The sequence below is a fragment of the Leptidea sinapis genome, chromosome 19, assembly GCF_905404315.1.
Source record: "Leptidea sinapis chromosome 19, ilLepSina1.1, whole genome shotgun sequence".
Taxonomy (NCBI): Eukaryota; Metazoa; Arthropoda; class Insecta; order Lepidoptera; family Pieridae; genus Leptidea; species Leptidea sinapis.
The window spans coordinates 7,651,400-7,670,105 of record NC_066283.1 but is presented as its reverse complement, the minus strand read 5'-3'; the positions used below and the strand labels follow the sequence as shown (position 1 = coordinate 7,670,105).

Below are 18,706 nucleotides of genomic sequence, written 5' to 3'. Positions count from 1 at the left end.
CTCGCGGGACTCGAACCCGCGTCTATAAGTCTATGCCCCTTGTAATAGTGTCTCTCAAATATCTTTCGTGTTCACACATCGATCCGTCGGAGTTTTGTTTTATAATATAATTACAAAATATTCTTGCGTTTTCAGTAATAATAATTAATATGTAATAAATATATTTAAAAATAAACGTCGAGGGAATGTCTTCTTTCGATTATTCTGCCTAATAAATTATAGCAACATGTATGTTAGGTAGGATTATAAAATACAATATATTTGAATATATTGTAAACAACTCACATAGTACGTAGAGAACAGGAGACGCCCGCGCCATGTTGGTGCGTCACTGTGACTGGTGCTGGTGACGAGGGAGCCGAGCTGCCAAGCAACTCGCCACCACCACCGGGCCAGTGTCGAGGTCGCCTACCGGCTACCTGACAGCGCAATGTCGCTGAGCATCGCGTCTCGAGAGCGGATCTCGCGGCTTCCACGACATTGCGACACCGCCGCGGTCGTCTGCACTCACTTGTGCCTGCTCGTCCGTTGTTCTACCGTGATACGATGATCTTGTCAACGGCATATCAAGAGTCACTGCCGGATTAACCACGTACCAATAGTAGTATATGCTATGGGCCCAGCGCGAAAGGGGGCCCTGCATATTTAAGCCCACACATCTCTGCCTGAGAGTATTTTTTTGAGTAAAACTTATTAAGATGTGATGTCACGAAAACGTTACAACATTTCCTCGGTAATCGACTATTTCGAATAAAGGTCAAGGACCGGTTTAATCCGGCACTGCCTACAGTGTGCTCGTTCCGACCCGGAGTAACATCTGTGTCTAACCAGGAAGACATCACCAGCCAATTTTGGTATTGTTTCTTAGTGCTGGCAATATGTGAATTGTATTGAATAGTAGGTAGCATTTAGCATTAAGATAAGTAATCTACAAACTTATTATTTATTCACAACATAACAATGCGTATTATTGTTTGGAATATGTACTTAATATGTTTAATCTACATAAAAACTATCACTAAACGAGGAAGAATACCAAGAGTACCCGCAAAAGCTGTACTGAAACGCGTAGATAATATTTTGTACTGCGACCGACATATTTGTGACGTTTGATGTTTTCAGCAGTTGAAGCAGGATCCCCAGCACCAACTAATGTAGCCTCGGCTAAAAATGAGTCAGTGTTGAAGCAAACTTAAGATAAAGTTATCTATTATGATTTTTATTAATCCTTCTAAAAGATTCATCACGTGAGAGCATTCACAGCATTCCAAGGATTTACCTTCTGGATGCCTAGTCTATCGTGTGTCAGAGCGTCAACTTACCTTTACAAAAGGCTGGCAACGCTCCTGTAATTCCTCCGGTGTTGCAAAAGGAATGTGGGCTGTGGTTATCATTTAACATCAGGTAGGTAACCTGCAACATCAGCTGTACGCTCGTTTGTCCTCGTCTTCCATAAAAAACAGCTCCCAACAATACGCGAGACTTATGACTATTATTAGCTTTATTATTCTTTGGTAAAAAGTATTAAGTACTTCAGTTTATCCAGTTGCTATTACTTCAGTTTTTTTTGAAGAAGTAAAAATTCCTTACAAAAATAAGTCAAATATATATAAGAATGCATCGACGGCACGAGCAGCAAATTTTTTTATGCATTTTTTTAGCATTTCGAACTCAACCCGCGGATTCGCTTGCGATTATGTCCTTTTTTTATGGAATAGGAGGACAAACGAGCGTACGCGTCGTCGTCGTATGTCCTTTGATCAATTATCACCGAAATAAGAATTAAAAATATCATTTCTTTCTGACCAGGAACTCATAAGCATTTTAGATTATATACCCAGTCTTGCCATAAATACTGAAACAAAGAAAAAAAATTCTATTAAAATTAAATAACATTTAATACTTTTACAGTGTGTTAGTTTAATACATATATATATAAAACAATTTAATATATAAGAAAAGCTTATTCGAAGTCGTCTCCATTGGCTGCAATACAGTCTTTTAAACGTTGAGGCCAGTTATCAATAGAAGCACGCACTCTTTCCATGAGAAAATTGTTCACTGCCAATCCATCCGGATTGTTTTAGGGGCTCCAGATTATCATGGCGTTTAGAGCAAGCCGTACTCTCTAAAACTGGTATAAATTATAAACCAGTGGGATTAATATCGGGACTAAACGACGGATAGTCTTCAGCTCTGATGAAGTCCGAAACGTTCGTTTCCAGCCAAGACTGTGTAGACCGAGCTTTAGGAACCGGCGCTCAGTCTTGCTGGAAAGACCATTCTTGGTTATTGAATATGGTATAGTTAAGGGGCTTCACTACCTTCTCAAGAATGGTATCTGGATACACTTGTCTCATTTTTTTTAAACCTTTTTCACAAAAGTATGGCTCAGTCACTCCTTCATAGCTAATACCCCATCAAACCATCACTGAAGTCGGATAGTACCCACGTTGCACTCTGTCGACTAATTGGGAAGCTTCCTTAGAGCTTTGAGCATAAATACCGTCATTTTTTTTGTTAAAATGTTGCTCAATTGTAAAAAAGAATCTCATCTGTAAACAAAAATTTTCTGTGACCTCCCTTTGCATACCGCTTCAGTAGTTGCTTCGATTTTACCACCCTATTCTTTTTTAAATTACCACTTAATAAACACTGACGAGTAAAAAAAGGACTCCGCGCCTTGATATTAGGAAGTGAAGCACCGTTATGCTAGTGTATGTGCGCTTACGGGGGATACTAGTTACACAATTTTTTCTCCCTTAAATAATCATATATGGCCACAAATACATATATAGTATCGTTTTTACACTTTTTCACAACGCACGACGGCCCTTTTTTAAATAGTTTATTGAGACGCAAACTGATCTGTTACAGACGATGACAATTCCCACAATGGCCGCCTATCAGCCTGTAGTAGTGTATGTGTGTGCGTGGGGTTATGTATTTACACGTTAATGGGCTTGTTTTGGTGCTTCACTGTTATTTAAGGTGACACGGAGTCCTTATATTTTACTAGTCCGTGTTAAAAAATGACCAGTACGCCTCTTATAGGCTGCAAGTCCTAACTCATCTTTTAAAATACGCGACATGGTTCTAGGTGCTGAACTAGATGAAGATCATCTCCCGAGATAAAATCTTTTGCTTTCGGACAGGACTTGTTCGAATTCTTTCCCTTACTGCTTTGACCAACTTTTACGTATGAACACTACGTGGATGGCCTTTTTCTGTCACAACCAGAGGAAGTCTCATTGTACTATTAATAGACCGGTACACAAACATTTAGTATTACCTAGCGTTGGAGAGTTTTTAAAATTGCTTTTGGCTCCATACCTACTTTATGTAATGCAATCACAGCGATTCGGTTCTCTAAATCACTCCACTCCATTTTAATATCGCAAAATATTATACAATGTATTGGCGCCAAAATGAGAAAACTCAATGAACAATCATATAAAAATGATAGATTCTAAATTCAAATATATTTTTTTTATTATTATTTATTTGATACAACAGTATTTACGGCCCGACTAAGTGGTATACTGACTGGTAGTAAGCTATAATAATTTAAAAAAACCTTTAGATGCGTCTCTCTTGGTTCGTATAAGTATATATCCCGAATAGCTCTTTTCTGTAGCAGAAAAATATAATCATAACCCACATTATCCTATAAAAGTATCGATAACATATGACAAAATGCTGTAAAAGTAACAACAATACAATCTTTCAGTATAAACGTCTAGGAACGAACCCCATTATAGTTTGGAATCTAATGTTATTCCAAGAAAATTAGCGATTTCGACTGACTACATTATGCAGATACTCTAAACTTGGTTTGTCAGTTGTTTTAAATTTATAGGTAAACTGAATTAAGTGCCTAATGTAAAGCAAACTCAAAAACAATAAATATTCCAAATAGGTGATAAATAAAATCAGAGTTTTATGTTTGATTTATAAATTTTAATTAATTAAGAAAATATGTTATAATAAAATTTTGATATAGTAAATCAAAACCCACATAAACAATAATAATTCTGTAACCTTAACCTTTAGCCTTTAAACCATAGTGACCAAAGCCTGCTGTATACACTTAATTTATGTATTAATATTATAATATAAAAATATGTATTCATCAATCAAGGGTTTCCATGAGATCCTTGCACAACTATCTAAGTTATTTTAATAAATATTTTGCCTAAAATGCTACTCAGGACCAGAAGTCTACATAAAAAATAAAAGTAGTATTTTCTTCTTAAAAGTATTATTACCCAAAAATTAAAAATGTATCTGTGTGTAACACGTAGTAATTGTAACTGTGTTTTTAGATTCGATTTTTTCGTAAGCGATACATTTTTATTATTATTTTAGTTGAACCGACCGACGTTTCAAGACCTTTCCGGATCTCGTTTTCAGGGGAACACAGTTTCAATAACACACGCTTTAAAACTAAGTGGTTTTTTTATGTGTTACACTCGCGTTAATCAAAGAAATTACCAAAGTAGGTAACAAAAAAAGGCCATGGAACATAATAGCATAGTTTGCTTAGGAACAAGATCATTAATCGGTCTTACAGATAAGACAGTACTTACTTAGAGGTAAATATCTAAAAAATCAATCTTCCTGACAATTAGGACAGTATCTAAATCACTAACCAAGCTAATGCAATCCTTGTGGTACCTTCTACCACTGACGACTCTCCACACATTGTCTCATATTAGGATAAGTAGGTAGGTACTACTATTGTCTATCTTGAGCTGATTTTGGTTTAATGGAATGTTTCCTTTTTTATTCATAGTTTTCTTTCCTTTCCTTGATTATTTGAATTCCTTTGGTATTTATGATATTTAAAATGCTGAAGACTAACTCAGAACTGAACTCCTTGGACTACAAATTAGATCAGTTTTATAAAACATGATCTGTATTAAACGACATGCCAACAGTGGCAAAATTTCCCATGAAAACAGCGTACATTAAAATTCGTGTCCTGTCAGATTAAAAGCCTGCATTAAAGACAAAGGTCAGTCAGTCATTTTGAATAGAATTGTATTAAATAGAATAGAAGCCATACTGTCCCAAAATTTTATAAGTCGTCTAAAACTAACATCATTAACTGCCGTTCTGAACCTTACTTTGGACCAGATACCCCTTTTTAGTCTCGAAGGAGACTGACCAGTAGGATAATGATAAAATCCTAATAAAAACAAAACTTCAAATTCCACTATAATCGCAAACGACCGGCCACCAAAATTTTTGTGATCGCTACCAGCCCGCTAGCGCACTCATATTTGCCGATCATCGATCGTGGAGCTGTCGTGTGTGAAGTATTTTTTTATGAAGGTAATTTAATGGCCTTAAAACCGGTGGAATCTGCTATATTTCTTGGCATTAATCTTGGTTCCAAATGACAATGGGGCCCCCATACAGAAGGATTGGATAATATACGTAGTTCTGTAGCATACGCGGTTTAAAAGATTAGACAATTAAATGAAATAGATTCGGCGCGACTAGCTTAGTAGTACAGTTACATAGTAGGTATTATGTCCTATCCTATTATCAAACAAATATACCTTTTTAAAAAGTTTATTTTTTAAAAGACTTTTATGTGGTTAAAAGTTACTAATATAATCAGGTTGGTAACTTTCTTAGTGAAACCACAGATTGGGAATGATATGACCACCGTCAGGCTATTGAAATTATAAATTTGATTGTATCGAAATTTTATTAAAAAAGCCCGCCGAGTTTCTTGCGCTGGTTCTTCTCAGGACTGCATTCATTTTCGAATAGTACTTTTTGACTTTCAATGAGTGATTTCATATCCTATTTTGAATAAAAATATTTGAATTTGAATCAGAAAATAACATAATTAGATATTTAATCGTAGTGATCAGGAATAGAAAAGGTCCTAAAATCGTACCCTGAGGAACCCCCACTTTAAGATAGATTCAGAAGACCGCTTTCTATTCACGTCTACCTTTTGAAATCTAAACAGGAAATCGTAATGTTCAATAGTATACTTCTAATAACTAATAGTAAAAATTTCGGACCCATGTTCAACACAATCAAACAAATAAATCACAAAAGACACCAAGCACATTTAGAGGCTCTTCCCAGGCCTTAAACATATTTTATTTTGGCAACAGTGATGTACAAAAAAAAATTCTTATCCTAATACATAATATATAAGGGCCTCGATTGCCCACAAATTATAATATAGTTAACAATTACTGTAAATATTCAGGAAATTAAGAATAAAAAGAAAGAAATAATATTATGTAAGTCAACACTAGCATGTGCAGTTGAACATGGTACTGGGTACCCAACGGTTTAGTGTGTATTAATTGTTATTACAGAAATTATTAATTAAGCATTGTTTTAACTTCAATGAGGTTCAAGAAAATTTAACTGTCCTAGGGATGGGTATCTAATTCTAGACAGACACAAACTTTGAATGTTTCGTTTGTCTGTGTCAAGTAGTCTTAAAGAACAGAATAAAAAATAGTGTAAGGTTGAGTGATGTACCACTGCACAACACAGCCTCCTGGAGTGTACATTTGATATAGTAGGTATTATATTATATGAAAGATGGTATAATGTCATTGTATTGTTGCCTTGTTGTCAAGAATGTATAGAATAGGTCGCTTTAGTTTTAAAAGGGTCATACAAGTGATTGTTTTATTCCTGAACTAAATTATTGAGAAAATGTTAGCTTCTCACAGCCTGAATTTTATTAACAATATGTAATGTCATAATTACTGAAGCATAAAAGAGTACTTTATATACAATAATTATACATTAACAAATAACATGGGTTGTTAATGTATTATAGGTTATCATGGGCTACTATCCTATTTAAAATCAGAGTATTTAATCGCTGTATTTAAAAATTGTATTCTAGTCTTGTGGAAAGGAAAGGGTGTAAAGATACAGAATTTTAATTGAAATATGGAATACATTTTTTTGTTCACTGTATGTACATACAACATACAAAGTTATTTATGATGATAGGGTACATATTATAATACTTATATCTAGATATTTATTGTTCAATACATTTTATGCTATTAATTTAACTACCTACTACATGTTATATGATATGATGATATATACAGTTACTCTATTCATGACATATTTACATAATATGATATGGATTGGATTCCTCAATTAGATATATTAGAAAGATTCAAAATTCAAAAGAACATAATTTCATGAGACAGGTGTTCACATTAATATAATAAATATTATGTACAATGATTTGATATAATGTTCCTGACCTGACCATCATTCTTTTTCATAGTTTTATTTTCTAGAGTCCCATGTTTGGCCACTGTGTATCAAAGAGTGGAGGCAACTACCGTCGGCCATTGCCTCTCTGTTGACCCCGACCTCGCACATAAGTCTTGTGTTGGTGTTTGCCGCCCTCCTCTTGCCGGTTTTGGTTGAACCGTTCATTTTTGGGTGGCCCTTGATGTGGGGCACCCGCGGCAGCAGCGGGCTGTGCGGTGGCGGAGGGCACGCGGCCCGCGTGGTTGTTGTGCGCGGGCGCTGCTCCAGGCGGCGGCGGCTGCGGCTCACTCATGTTGACCTGCTCGTTGAACAACATGCAGAACTCGCCCACCTTCTGGATGTCGCCCGACTTGCCGGCGTACAGTGTCAGCGCGTGCCGCCACAGGGCCGCGTAGCCGCGCGTCAGCCGCACAATGTCGCCAGGCTGCAGCAGTGCGCCCGCCTCGTCCCACACCGACAGGTGCACGCTGGCAGACGCGTCCGCCACGCGCAGCGTGCGCACCTCGCGCGCTTCCTTCGTCAGCGTGGGTGCGCTCACCTCCAGAACTATGAAAATCGCGTTTATGTTCTTCATGCCCGACTTCAGCTCTTTGATTTGGACGTACTCAGTTGTGTTCATGACTTCGAAAGCTTCGTGTATAGTGTGTACTTCCGGAGATAATGTTGGTAAAGGCAGAATACAAGATGAGGTGGCCTTAAGTATTATCTGCTTATATTTCAATAGCTAGCTGCATATATTAGGAATATCGATATAGTGATCCAATTATATGCAACAGGCAATCAAAGTCAATGATTAATATAAAAATAATAAAACCTAATTAAGTATGTACTAGAAACTAATTAACAATTGTAGGCAAAACTAAATACTAAAAGTAAAATAAAATATTGTGTATAAAATATTTAATAATAAGCCCCAATACGTCAATGTCAATATAAATTGTCTGCACAGTTACACTGTCCTGTCTGTCTCTGCTAAATGTCAAAAACAAGTATGAAAAATGAACTACTACTATTTAAAGGTCTAATGGTTGACTTTCCAAACGGACAGAGGTTCCCCACCACAGAACACTTTTACACACTTTTCCCCTCTTACTCCCCTTTACTCAAAAGTCCTGTCTCAAATAAGCTTGAGCTTGTGTCATGTCACCTTCCGAAAATTACACAATATTATTCGTTTCATTTGCAATGGAGCTGGAGATCCTGGAGCCATAGAGTATTAGTGCTAAAAATTAGGCTAGCTATAATTAGTGTAAATGTTAAATAAATCATAAAAAGCATCTATTGTTTCTCTTAATTTCCTTGATCCTCCATTTTAATATTATTAGAACAATAATAATGGAGGAGGCCAAATCGAAAAATGGTGGGAAATTAAGAAAAATAGGTTGTTATTCACGCACTAGGAATAAACGTATCGAATACATTTTCCTAGTTAAGGCGCTATAGTCTTAAGAACTAACATTTTTGAAAATCTACTTAAAATACTTCTACAAATACTACGGTTGCAATTTTATGACATGCTTACTTGGTTTTACGAAAAAAAATCTGGATAGATTTGTTTTTTGAAAACTAGGCTTTTTTATATGAATTGTTATATATTATCGTAAAACTATGATAGCTATCAACACAAAGTAGTACACACAACTGTAGATCTGTTGAGTTACTGGTACGAAAACCAAACAAATTATGTAAAATGGGGCGACACCACCTCTAATGACTTGAGATTAGAGTGCGGCGTGCGGCAAAGAGAGCTAACCTCTCCGGACCTCTCTAGCCTTTATTAATGGCTACCGAGCAAATAATGAATTCAACAATATGGGTATTGTATCCGAGGTCCTCGAGGGTGCAGAGAACGATTTTCATATCATTTTTGAAATCCAAGATGGCCGCCGCGCAAAATTATGCTTTTAATAATATGGGTATCGTATCTGAGGTTCTCGGGGGTGCAGAGATCGAATTTGGGATCATTTTTGAAATTCAAGATGGCCGCCGCGAAAAATTATGCTTTCAACAATATGGATATCGAATCCGAGAGATATTATATTATTAGACATTATATTATATTATATTATTGAGAGATTATATTATTATACTTACAAATATAATAATGTTAAAGACGAAAGTCTTTTCTTCATGAGTGTACATGCGCAGACGGGCGCCATTGCCCATATTATGGTAAACTTTCCTGAATTTACAATAATATAATACTAGGCTATGGAATTGATACAGAGTACTTTTAGTTATACTTTCACGCAATCTAAAAGTACTCTGTGGGCTATACTTGACAAGTGTGAAGTGAGGTGCAGGTGACAACCGACAACAAGTTTGGAGTTAATTTTTTGAATTTAGAAGCATAGGAAAAAATATATTTTATAGGTTAACGCGGGCTATCACTTATCACTGCGGCATTTTAACTTTTTAAAATAAATACAATACGGCACCTAGTGCCTACCATTTTCAGGACACACTCTTATCATCACAACTCGTATGCTTTATCTAAATTATTGTAAAGGATAATATTAGGTATACCTCAGGCTTCACGGTTGTAAATCTTTATTAGAGTAGACATTTAATACGAATTACGATGAATGTTTTATGATTGAGGTTAGGTATCCTTTTTACTTAGAATATGAAAAACTATTGTAATTTTATGCAACAAAAAAAAATTTTCTTCCAATTACTAAGATAACACTAATTTCTTCCGGCTAGTTCAAATTAGTTAAGCTATGCATTTATAGTTAAATAATATCTTGTGTTTAAAAGTAAAGCAATATGTTTGGCGGGAGCAATCCAAACAAGGACCTAGAGGTAGTTTCACCACCAGAGGATACTGTCTCTGCATTAAAGTTCTCACCACCTGCCATACCACAAACTTTTCTCGCAGCAGGCAGCTGGGATTCCCAGGTATGTACCATTTAAACTTAATCACATTTTGTTTTATAAAATCGCCAGACATAAAAATATTCAAGTACTGTTACTACTGTAGGACCAATTGCATATCAACACAGTTTAGGCAATATCTGAAAATTTCCTACTTATTGAACTATTCAAATTTGTCATCAATACTATGGATGTTAATTACCTCAAAAAACATTTCAATGTTATATTTTTTAATTTAAATTGTAAAATTGATGTAGGTGCGGATATGGGAGGTGGAGCAGTCAGGAAAGACAGTTCCTAAAGCAGCTCAAACATTAGGTGGTCCTGTACTAGATGTTGCCTGGCTTGATGTGAGTACTAATATTGTTTAGAAATAGACCATACATTTTTAAAATATTCTGTATATAAATAACTTCATATAATATCACATTCCCATTCAATCAAAGAATTGGAAAAGTGGGCTATTTCTTGAAATTAGTACATAATATGCGCAATGAACTGGTAAGTAACCAGCTGTTACCAAACTTGCCATCATTACCATTCCCTTTCAATTTAATATGGATATGGATGTGCCAGAGTAACCTACATAATGGTAATGCCTGTATTGGTGAAACTGTGCATTAGTATAATGATATTGACACACTTTTACACAAATTATCTTGCCCCAAACTAAGCATAGCCAAAACAAGAGAACAATATATTTAATACAATATACTTAAACATACATAAATACTTATAAACATTCATGACAAGGCAACAAACATCCATATCCCTCATATAAATGTTTGCACCTACAGGGATTTAAACCCTCAGCCTAGCTCAGTAGGCACGGTCATTAACCACTGGTTGTCTTAGTATAATTGTTTCTGTTTTTAGAGTGATGTATTTAGTGAAATTACTGAGCTAATGAGACATCATGACATCTTATGTCTCAAAGTGATGAGAGGAATTGGGATGCCACCCAGAATTTTGGTTGCTACCAAGTACCCTGAGTGTTACTGCATTTAAATGGGCAGGGCATATCACTTAAAATAGGATGAACTGCATCTCAATCATCTTGTCACTATATACACCACTATAGTCACTATATACTGTGTATTTGTCATATAAAATATTGGATGTAGTGTGGATCCACCACTACACATTCAAACTTGTTATTCCATTACAGCATTATTATTGGTTCTATAATTTTAAAAATGCTAACATGAATAAGAAAGACATGTCATAATAACTGAAGTATTATATTGATTAAGCAACTATTGAATGTCAAATTTCGTTATAATTGGAAATGTTTCATACCTTCACAGGTATTATTAGTTAAGTAAGTACTCAAAAAGATTGAAAGCAAATTTTTGTACAAAATCAATTAAAATTTCAGGATGGTTCTAAAATATTCATGGCTTCAACAGACAAGAGTGTCAAGTGCTGGGACCTGGCCGCCAATACTGCTGTGCAGGTGAATTATTACTTACTCTAATAATAAGATTTTTTTTGTCCAATATGAATTTGCCATTTCAGGAATTACTTTATTATTATTATTATTTTGTTTGATTATCATTGAGTTACATACATTTATTTCAATAAAATAGTATTTAATGAATAAAAACGGGTGTATTTGTAACTTTATTTTTACAATCAGTTTTTGTGTTAAAGTAACATTTTATTATTAACAAGCTGACCCAGCACATGTTGTATTGCCAATTAAGGTAAAAAAAAATAATAATTAAAATGTTTGGTGTATAAAAAATAGATGACAGATTCTCAGACCTACCAAATAGATTGTACATAAAATTATCGTACTACTAATTATTCAGTTCTCAGGAACAAAATAATATAAAAATCGTGATTAAACAGGGGTTGATTGTAGAAGAGTGAAAATTTGAAGTTGTATGTATTTTTCAATGCTGAATCATAATAAAATAAAAATAAAAAAGTTAGCTAAAATTAAGTTTTATTACCTCCTGAGAAATATATAAAAATTGTAATTAAATTTCCTTTCTAAATTAAATTGCCTCATTTGAAACTACTCTTTCATTTTGATTTCTGAACGACGGGGGACACATCAAAGGAAAATCAAAATTGTTGTTTTTATTTAATTCCGAGTATTTTCATATTTCTTCGACTTCTAAACCTTCTCTGGACTTCCACAAATAATTCAAGACCAAATTTAGCCAAATCGGTCCAGCCGTTCTGGAGTTGTAGCGAGACTAACGAACAGCAATTCATTTTTATATATATAGATTATTTATTTATCCTGACATTTTTGACCTTTGTATGATCAAATAAATAAAAAGCATTTTATTGAAATTAATTACTACTTTTAATGTAAAGGCAGTTAACTTTCAAAATAATGTTATTGGCTGTTAAATGTGTGTGAATAATATAACTAATGTAGGTATGTGTTACTTCTCAGATTAGTAAATATCAATACATTAGTAATAATTCTTTCTGGATTTGGTGATTCATAAGACAGTCTTATGCTACTTTTGTAGTTTCTATTTTGCTTTTGTTAAATTAAATTTGTAAACAAATTTTATGAATGATGCGGCTCTCGAACCCACAACCTCTCGGGTTACGTCCGAGGTCACTGGCCCAACTGTTCGAGTGATGTATGGTTAGTAAAATTTGGTATCTCTTCTTCAACTCTCAGGTTGTGGCTTCATCTACATGGTCTACTTTACAGTTGATAACCTGCTCAACCCCAATATTTGCATATTTTGCATTTTAAACTGTTATCCCTCACTTCTGGGATTAATTAAATTAAAGAAAATTTCTGGACGATGTGGGACTCGAATCCGCGACCTCTTTGGTTTCCGCCGAACGTCCTACCACTGAGCCAACCGTTCGAGTGACATCAGTAGATCCTGCAGATGAAGTCACAACCTGAGAGTTGAACAAGAGACACCAACATTTATGAACTACACGTCAATCGAATGGTAGGCTCAGTGGAAGAGCGCTCGGATAGAATCCGAGAGGTCGCGAGTTGGATTCCCGCATCGTTCAGAAATTTTGTTTACAAATTTAATTTATCCCAGAAATAAGTTAAGTATATCACTTTAAAAATAACAAATTGTAAAGAACTTTAAAATTAGTCACAGTTAAATGTATTTCTTTAAAATATATTGATAATAAATATTATGTAACTGCTATTGTGGAGTAATTATTAGTTTAAGCGATAAACACCTTTAGAACTAACTGATCTTGGTCAAAGTACAAAATAATTCTTTGAGATCAAAAATAACATCTATCAATTTCAAACTGTTACATTTACCCTCACAAATCTCTTGGAAATGAGAGGTTTAATGAGAAGATGTGGCAAGAAACTTACCAATAGAGCATCAATATAAGATACATAGAAAGATAGATTTGATCATTAAACTCAACCAGTTACCCCAAACAGCAGCACAAGGAATGTAATGTACATATTCCCAAGGAGAACTTTATTCTCGAAATTGTTGAAAAGTATTTCTTATGTACCTTGGACAAATGATCCAGTTAGGCAGGTCCAATTTAGCTATAGAGGTCACAAGTGAATCCAACTAGGGTGAGCAGCATTCGGTAAGCTCTATAAAATGTCTTTCTTTTCTTGTCCCAAATACCAATGTATGTATCTCCAGACAAAGGTTTTTTAATCACTGCGTGTTGCCATTGCTAACTTTGTATATATAATATCTATATATATAAAAATGAATTGCTGTTCGTTAGTCTCGCTAAAACTCGAGAACGGCTGGACCGATTTAGCTAATTTTGGTCTTGAATTATTTGTGGAAGTCCAGAGAAGGTTTAAAAGGGAAAATGCTGCTAAATTAAATAAATACAACAAATTTGTTTTTCCTTTGATGTGTCCATACATAATTTCTATGAGAGAATTTTTTGACGCACGGTTTGACAGTTCTGCTGTGAAACAATTTCATTACGACAGCAGGGTGCATATTTTACGAAGTAATTTTTAATCTTATGATATATTATTGACAATTTCATATGAAAACATCATTTTGTTTATTATGTACAGAACAACGTCCGCCGTGTCAGCTTGTACTTGATAAATATTTGAATGAAACAGAATCTTATAACTATATTTACAATACTATGATTACATTATATGCTGATGTGTGTAATATTTTAATTGTTGAACGTTATGACAGGTGGCGGCTCACGACGCGCCAGTCAAGACATGCCACTGGGTAAAGGCGCCCAACTACACCTGCCTCATGACAGCCTCCTGGGATAAGACACTCAAGGTATTGTCATCAATCTGTTGGTTGTATTTCAAGTTTACTGAAATTGTAATATTATTTCTCACTACCGCCGATATATGTTTCAGTTCTGGGACTCGCGCACCTCGGTGCCCATAATGGCGATCAATCTGACGGAGCGCTGCTACTGCGCGGACGTGGTGAATATGCTTACATGCCACATATACCACACGTGGGTAATTTTTCAATATTAGATTCGCACATGGAGACGCTGTCACTTGTTCACAGGAGTACCCGCTCGCCGTCGTTGGGCTGGCCGACCGAGCAATCTGCCTGTACTCACTAGAGGGCAAACCCTCTGAGGTGAAGCGCGTGGATTCACCGCTCAAGTACCAGCACCGCTGCGTGGCTGTGTTCCGCGATAAGAAGACCAAGCAGCCGGCTGGCTTCGCTCTGGGCAGCGTCGAAGGTCGCGTGGCCATCCAGTACGTGAACCCAGCCAACCCTAAGGACAACTTCACCTTTAAGTGCCACCGTTCCGCAGGCTCGACGGGCAATTTCCAGGTGATCGAATATTAACATTTTAACGTGGACAACAGCAATAGCAACAATCAATTAAAGACTTGGCCATTTAAAAAAAAACACAGTGGTGTAACATAGTTCCAAATTTAAATTTAAATATTCGAATTCTCATTTATTCCAAGTGTGGGACTAGTCTTCTAAACGCATCCTTTAGGTGTTCTATGGGATTGCCATCCCAAAGCGTAATTACCTCTTCGCTGAAGTATTAATTTAATTTATAATGCCAGTAGTATGAGCTCTGGCATTGCCCTGCTTAAAAATAAACTCTTTGCTAGTAAAATGTGAATTGGATACCACACATGGCTTCAGACAATCTTGTATGTAATGAGATTTATTACTTTTATTACTACTATATTTCTATTAATTTGTGATGGTAAGTGACAACCAGATACAAAAGTGGTTTAAAAAATTCACTTTTTAACTCAGTAACAATAATGATATTTTATGAAAAAAACGATTGATAGATAAATAACGTAAAGTTATTTTTATGTTTTTAAAGTGATAACCCTCACTTCTGGGATTAATACACAAATAAAATTTGAAATCAAAATTTTATAAAGCCACAACCTGAGAGTTGAACAAAGCATACCAGATTTTATGACAAAACGTCACTAGAACCGTTAGCTCAGTTGGGAGAGCACTCGTACTGAACGCAAGAGGTCATGGGTTCCAGCCCCATATCATTCATAAAATTTTATTTGTGTATAAATAACTTTCTTAACTTATATCTTGAGAATGGAGTGAACACCCTATTGATGTTTAATACATAAATTAAATTGAAACGGAATTATGTAAAAAAGAGGCCCACTCAGTTCTTTGTGCCTATTCCCCTCAGGTCCATTTTAAGCATACATTTTCGAAAAGGTGATAATTTTTAACGTTGAATATGTGATCTAATTTATATTTTAGTTATATAACAATTAAGAAACAACAATGATCCATTTCGTTTCAGGACATCTATGCAGTAAACGACATAGCTTTCCACCCAGTTCATAGCACACTGGCCACAGTGGGCTCCGATGGTTCTTACTCCTTCTGGGACAAAGATGCCCGAACCAAGCTTAAGTCTTCAGAGACCATCGACCAGGCCCTCACCAAATGCGCCTTCAATCACACTGGTCAAATTTTTGCATATGCAGTTGGATATGACTGGTCAAAGGTATACATTTTTTTTTCCTATCAAAGTAAAGTTCGTTAATTTTATCACTCTGGAATTCTGACGCGTGTAGGCATATAGCATCTATGAACAAAATCTTCGATGGATCTTCTCTCAGTTTCCTGCTTTGAGAACATCAAATCTGTAAGACACGTCTAAGCTTCTGCGGCGTTTTAATAACTTCTTGTTAAAAAGTCGCCTTTTAACATGAATTTACCTACCTGACAGAAAACATTGACATTTAAATATAAATTTGACGTAACTATTTGATAATAATTCATAATTAATTAATGGGCAAATTGAAAAAAAAAATATGATTATTAAAAATATTAATTTAATAACTCAGAATGCTAACCCCCACTACTCTGTGGCACTCACGTAGTGACAGCCAGGAAGCTACCGCAAGTACTCTTTTCACTTGTCGAATACATCGTGAAGATGTTCTTATGATATGATATTCTTTTTTTATAATTTGCCATATGTAACAAATGTAGCCTAAATTTGGTAAAAGTAGCTGCTTATGTCCATAATATCACATAGACACTAATGCTATCTGAATTAGTAAAAATAATAATAATGTGATGGATTATTTGTACATAGAATAAAACTTCTTTTCTTAATTCATTTGAGAGCCACGGTGGGAAATGAATGAATGTCTTTAAGAGTTTTAGGTAAATACTTCTCACTTTAAAATAGTAGCTTATATAATCAATTAAAATCACTTTATTCGTGTAGATCATGGAAATGACACTTATGTCCAAAAATTATTTTTCTTATTAAACTTACCGCCACTTCGTAAACGACACCCCTTTGATAGCTAATGAGAAGAAGTGACAAGAAACTCATTGCCACTCTTTTAAATCAAGATTTACAGCTTCATTTTTTTACAAATCATTTCAATTACATTATAATATGTAAAGTGTTGCAACAAAAATACTCAAACAACAAATAGTCAATGTCTTACACAAGTCAAAATTAAAACAAAACATAATTTATTGAGTACAAAAGTTGCATCATCCACACACCATAAATAAACAGAGGTATTTTGCGAGCAGTTTATTACTGATTATAAAAAAATATAATAACTTTAAGAATAAATTATTATAAATATGATTTTAATAATAAAACTGTTTCCATGTTAGCTGGAAGAGTAAAATTCAGAAGACATTTATTTAACTCAATCATAGAAATTCCATTGAATTGTAGCTTCGTATTGTTGTATGAGTGAGAAAGTAATCAAAAGAGTATAATAATATGAATAGCAATAAAAAAAGAATTATTACAAGTGAAAACTTTAAAATCATAATATATTGTGATGACTTTCTATTTCATCATAAATTATTATTCCATAAATAAAATGTTGACACATTAGATTAAATTGACATTAAAGAAATATATTAATTCTAGTCTTTTAAATAATGACATCTAATAAAAATATATATAATTTAAATTGACCTAAGTGCTTAAAATATAGAGTTTAATAATGTTAAATCAACTATAATAATAACTAGAATTTTGTAATGAATGTAATTTTGCATAATATTAATAATGTAATTCGGCATGCCAGAAATGGCTGATAACATTGATACCTTAAAATTATTTACATGCATTGGTACATGTTTTCTGGCAAAGTAAAGGATTTATTTATTTATTATTAATTATTGCATTGAATGAGTTTTTATGAACAATGACTCGAACCCGCGACCTCTCGCGTTCCATTTTAGCAAGAGCAACATCTCAAGTCAATTTTCCAAATATGCAAATATTGGTATTGAACAGATTAACTGTAAATTAGATCCTGTAGATGAAGCCACAACCTGAGAGTTGAACATAGCATACATGATTTTATAACACTCACTCGAACAGTCGGCTCAGTTGGAAAGAGCGCGAGAGGTCGCGGGTCGCGGGATTTTATGAACGACGGGTCGTTCGTTCATAAAATTTTCTTATCAGTTTTATTTGTGTAATTAATCCCAGAAGTAAGGGTTATCTAAAAAGATGAGAAATTGTTGAGTTTGTAGATATTACAAAATCTTAAGAATTTTCTGCAGATCTTATGATTTCTATCATATATTCAGGTTTATTAAAATTACCTAAGAGCTTAGAATTATTATTTAAATCTGGATAGTGATTCAATACTGGTGAGCCCATTATTTATTTTGACCAATTCCTTTAATTAATTGTATAATGTTATTGTAGGGACATGAGCACTATAACTCTGCCAAGAAGCCCTACATCTATCTGAGGCCGTGCTTTGACGATCTGAAACCTCGTTCCACATGAATGGTGTGAACAATGTGAGCAATCTACAACAAAGGTACAGACTGCTAGTGATACTACTTATGTTTAAGTGAAATAAATATTTTTACTAGTCTCATCTTTTATTTAAATAAATATACACAATAACTAACAACTTTTAATGTGAGTGGCCATGATCTTCACCTCCACCACTAAGTTTCTGGAAGCCCACAGCTACCAATGTAAGTGCAAGCCCCAATGGGGCTCCTCGGAAGAAGACCTTCATAGCACGTGTTGCTCGTGTTCCAAATGCAGGATGATATCTCCAAGCTTCATTTCTAAAAAAAACGAAATTATTAAGGCCACATTCAGA

At 34.7% G+C, this 18,706-nt stretch overlaps 3 protein-coding genes across 5 annotated transcripts in view; 1 reads left to right on the top strand and 2 right to left on the bottom strand.

Moving 5' to 3' along the window:
• The window catches only part of LOC126969793 (uncharacterized), a 36,538-nt gene extending 36,107 nt beyond the window's left edge, over window positions 1–431 (bottom strand). For all 3 annotated transcript variants that reach the window (XM_050815357.1, XM_050815359.1, XM_050815358.1), the window contains exon 1: window positions 286–431. In XM_050815357.1, coding sequence (XP_050671314.1) covers window positions 286–319 — 34 coding nt within the window. In that variant the 5' untranslated portion in view covers window positions 320–431. The remainder of the gene's footprint in view (window positions 1–285) is intronic.
• Window positions 432–6,089: 5,658 nt separating this feature from the next.
• On the bottom strand, window positions 6,090–8,445 carry LOC126969809 (SOSS complex subunit B homolog). Its single transcript, XM_050815377.1, has one exon. The coding sequence runs from the start codon at window positions 7,901–7,903 to the stop codon at window positions 7,349–7,351; it is 555 nt and encodes a 184-aa protein (XP_050671334.1). The 5' UTR covers window positions 7,904–8,445; the 3' UTR covers window positions 6,090–7,348.
• Window positions 8,446–9,591: 1,146 nt separating this feature from the next.
• On the top strand, window positions 9,592–18,467 carry LOC126969803 (protein Rae1). The gene is made up of 8 exons (XM_050815369.1): window positions 9,592–10,185; window positions 10,419–10,511; window positions 11,540–11,617; window positions 14,307–14,402; window positions 14,486–14,557; window positions 14,646–14,921; window positions 15,892–16,098; window positions 18,295–18,467. Exons 1-8 carry the CDS (start codon window positions 10,054–10,056, stop codon window positions 18,376–18,378), a joined length of 1,038 nt encoding a protein of 345 aa, XP_050671326.1. The 5' UTR covers window positions 9,592–10,053; the 3' UTR covers window positions 18,379–18,467.
• Window positions 18,468–18,706: the final 239 nt, after the last annotated feature.

Bases quoted from the DNA above. Each gene is read 5' to 3' on its own strand.
- LOC126969809 (XM_050815377.1), bottom strand. From the start codon at position 7,903: ATGAACACAACTGAGTACGTCCAAATCAAAGAGCTGAAGTCGGGCATG.
- LOC126969803 (XM_050815369.1), top strand. From the start codon at position 10,054: ATGTTTGGCGGGAGCAATCCAAACAAGGACCTAGAGGTAGTTTCACCA. The intron at 10,186-10,418 runs GTATGTACCATT...AAATTGATGTAG, and splicing joins CAGGCAGCTGGGATTCCCAG to GTGCGGATATGGGAGGTGGA. The intron at 14,403-14,485 runs GTATTGTCATCA...TATATGTTTCAG, and splicing joins CCTGGGATAAGACACTCAAG to TTCTGGGACTCGCGCACCTC.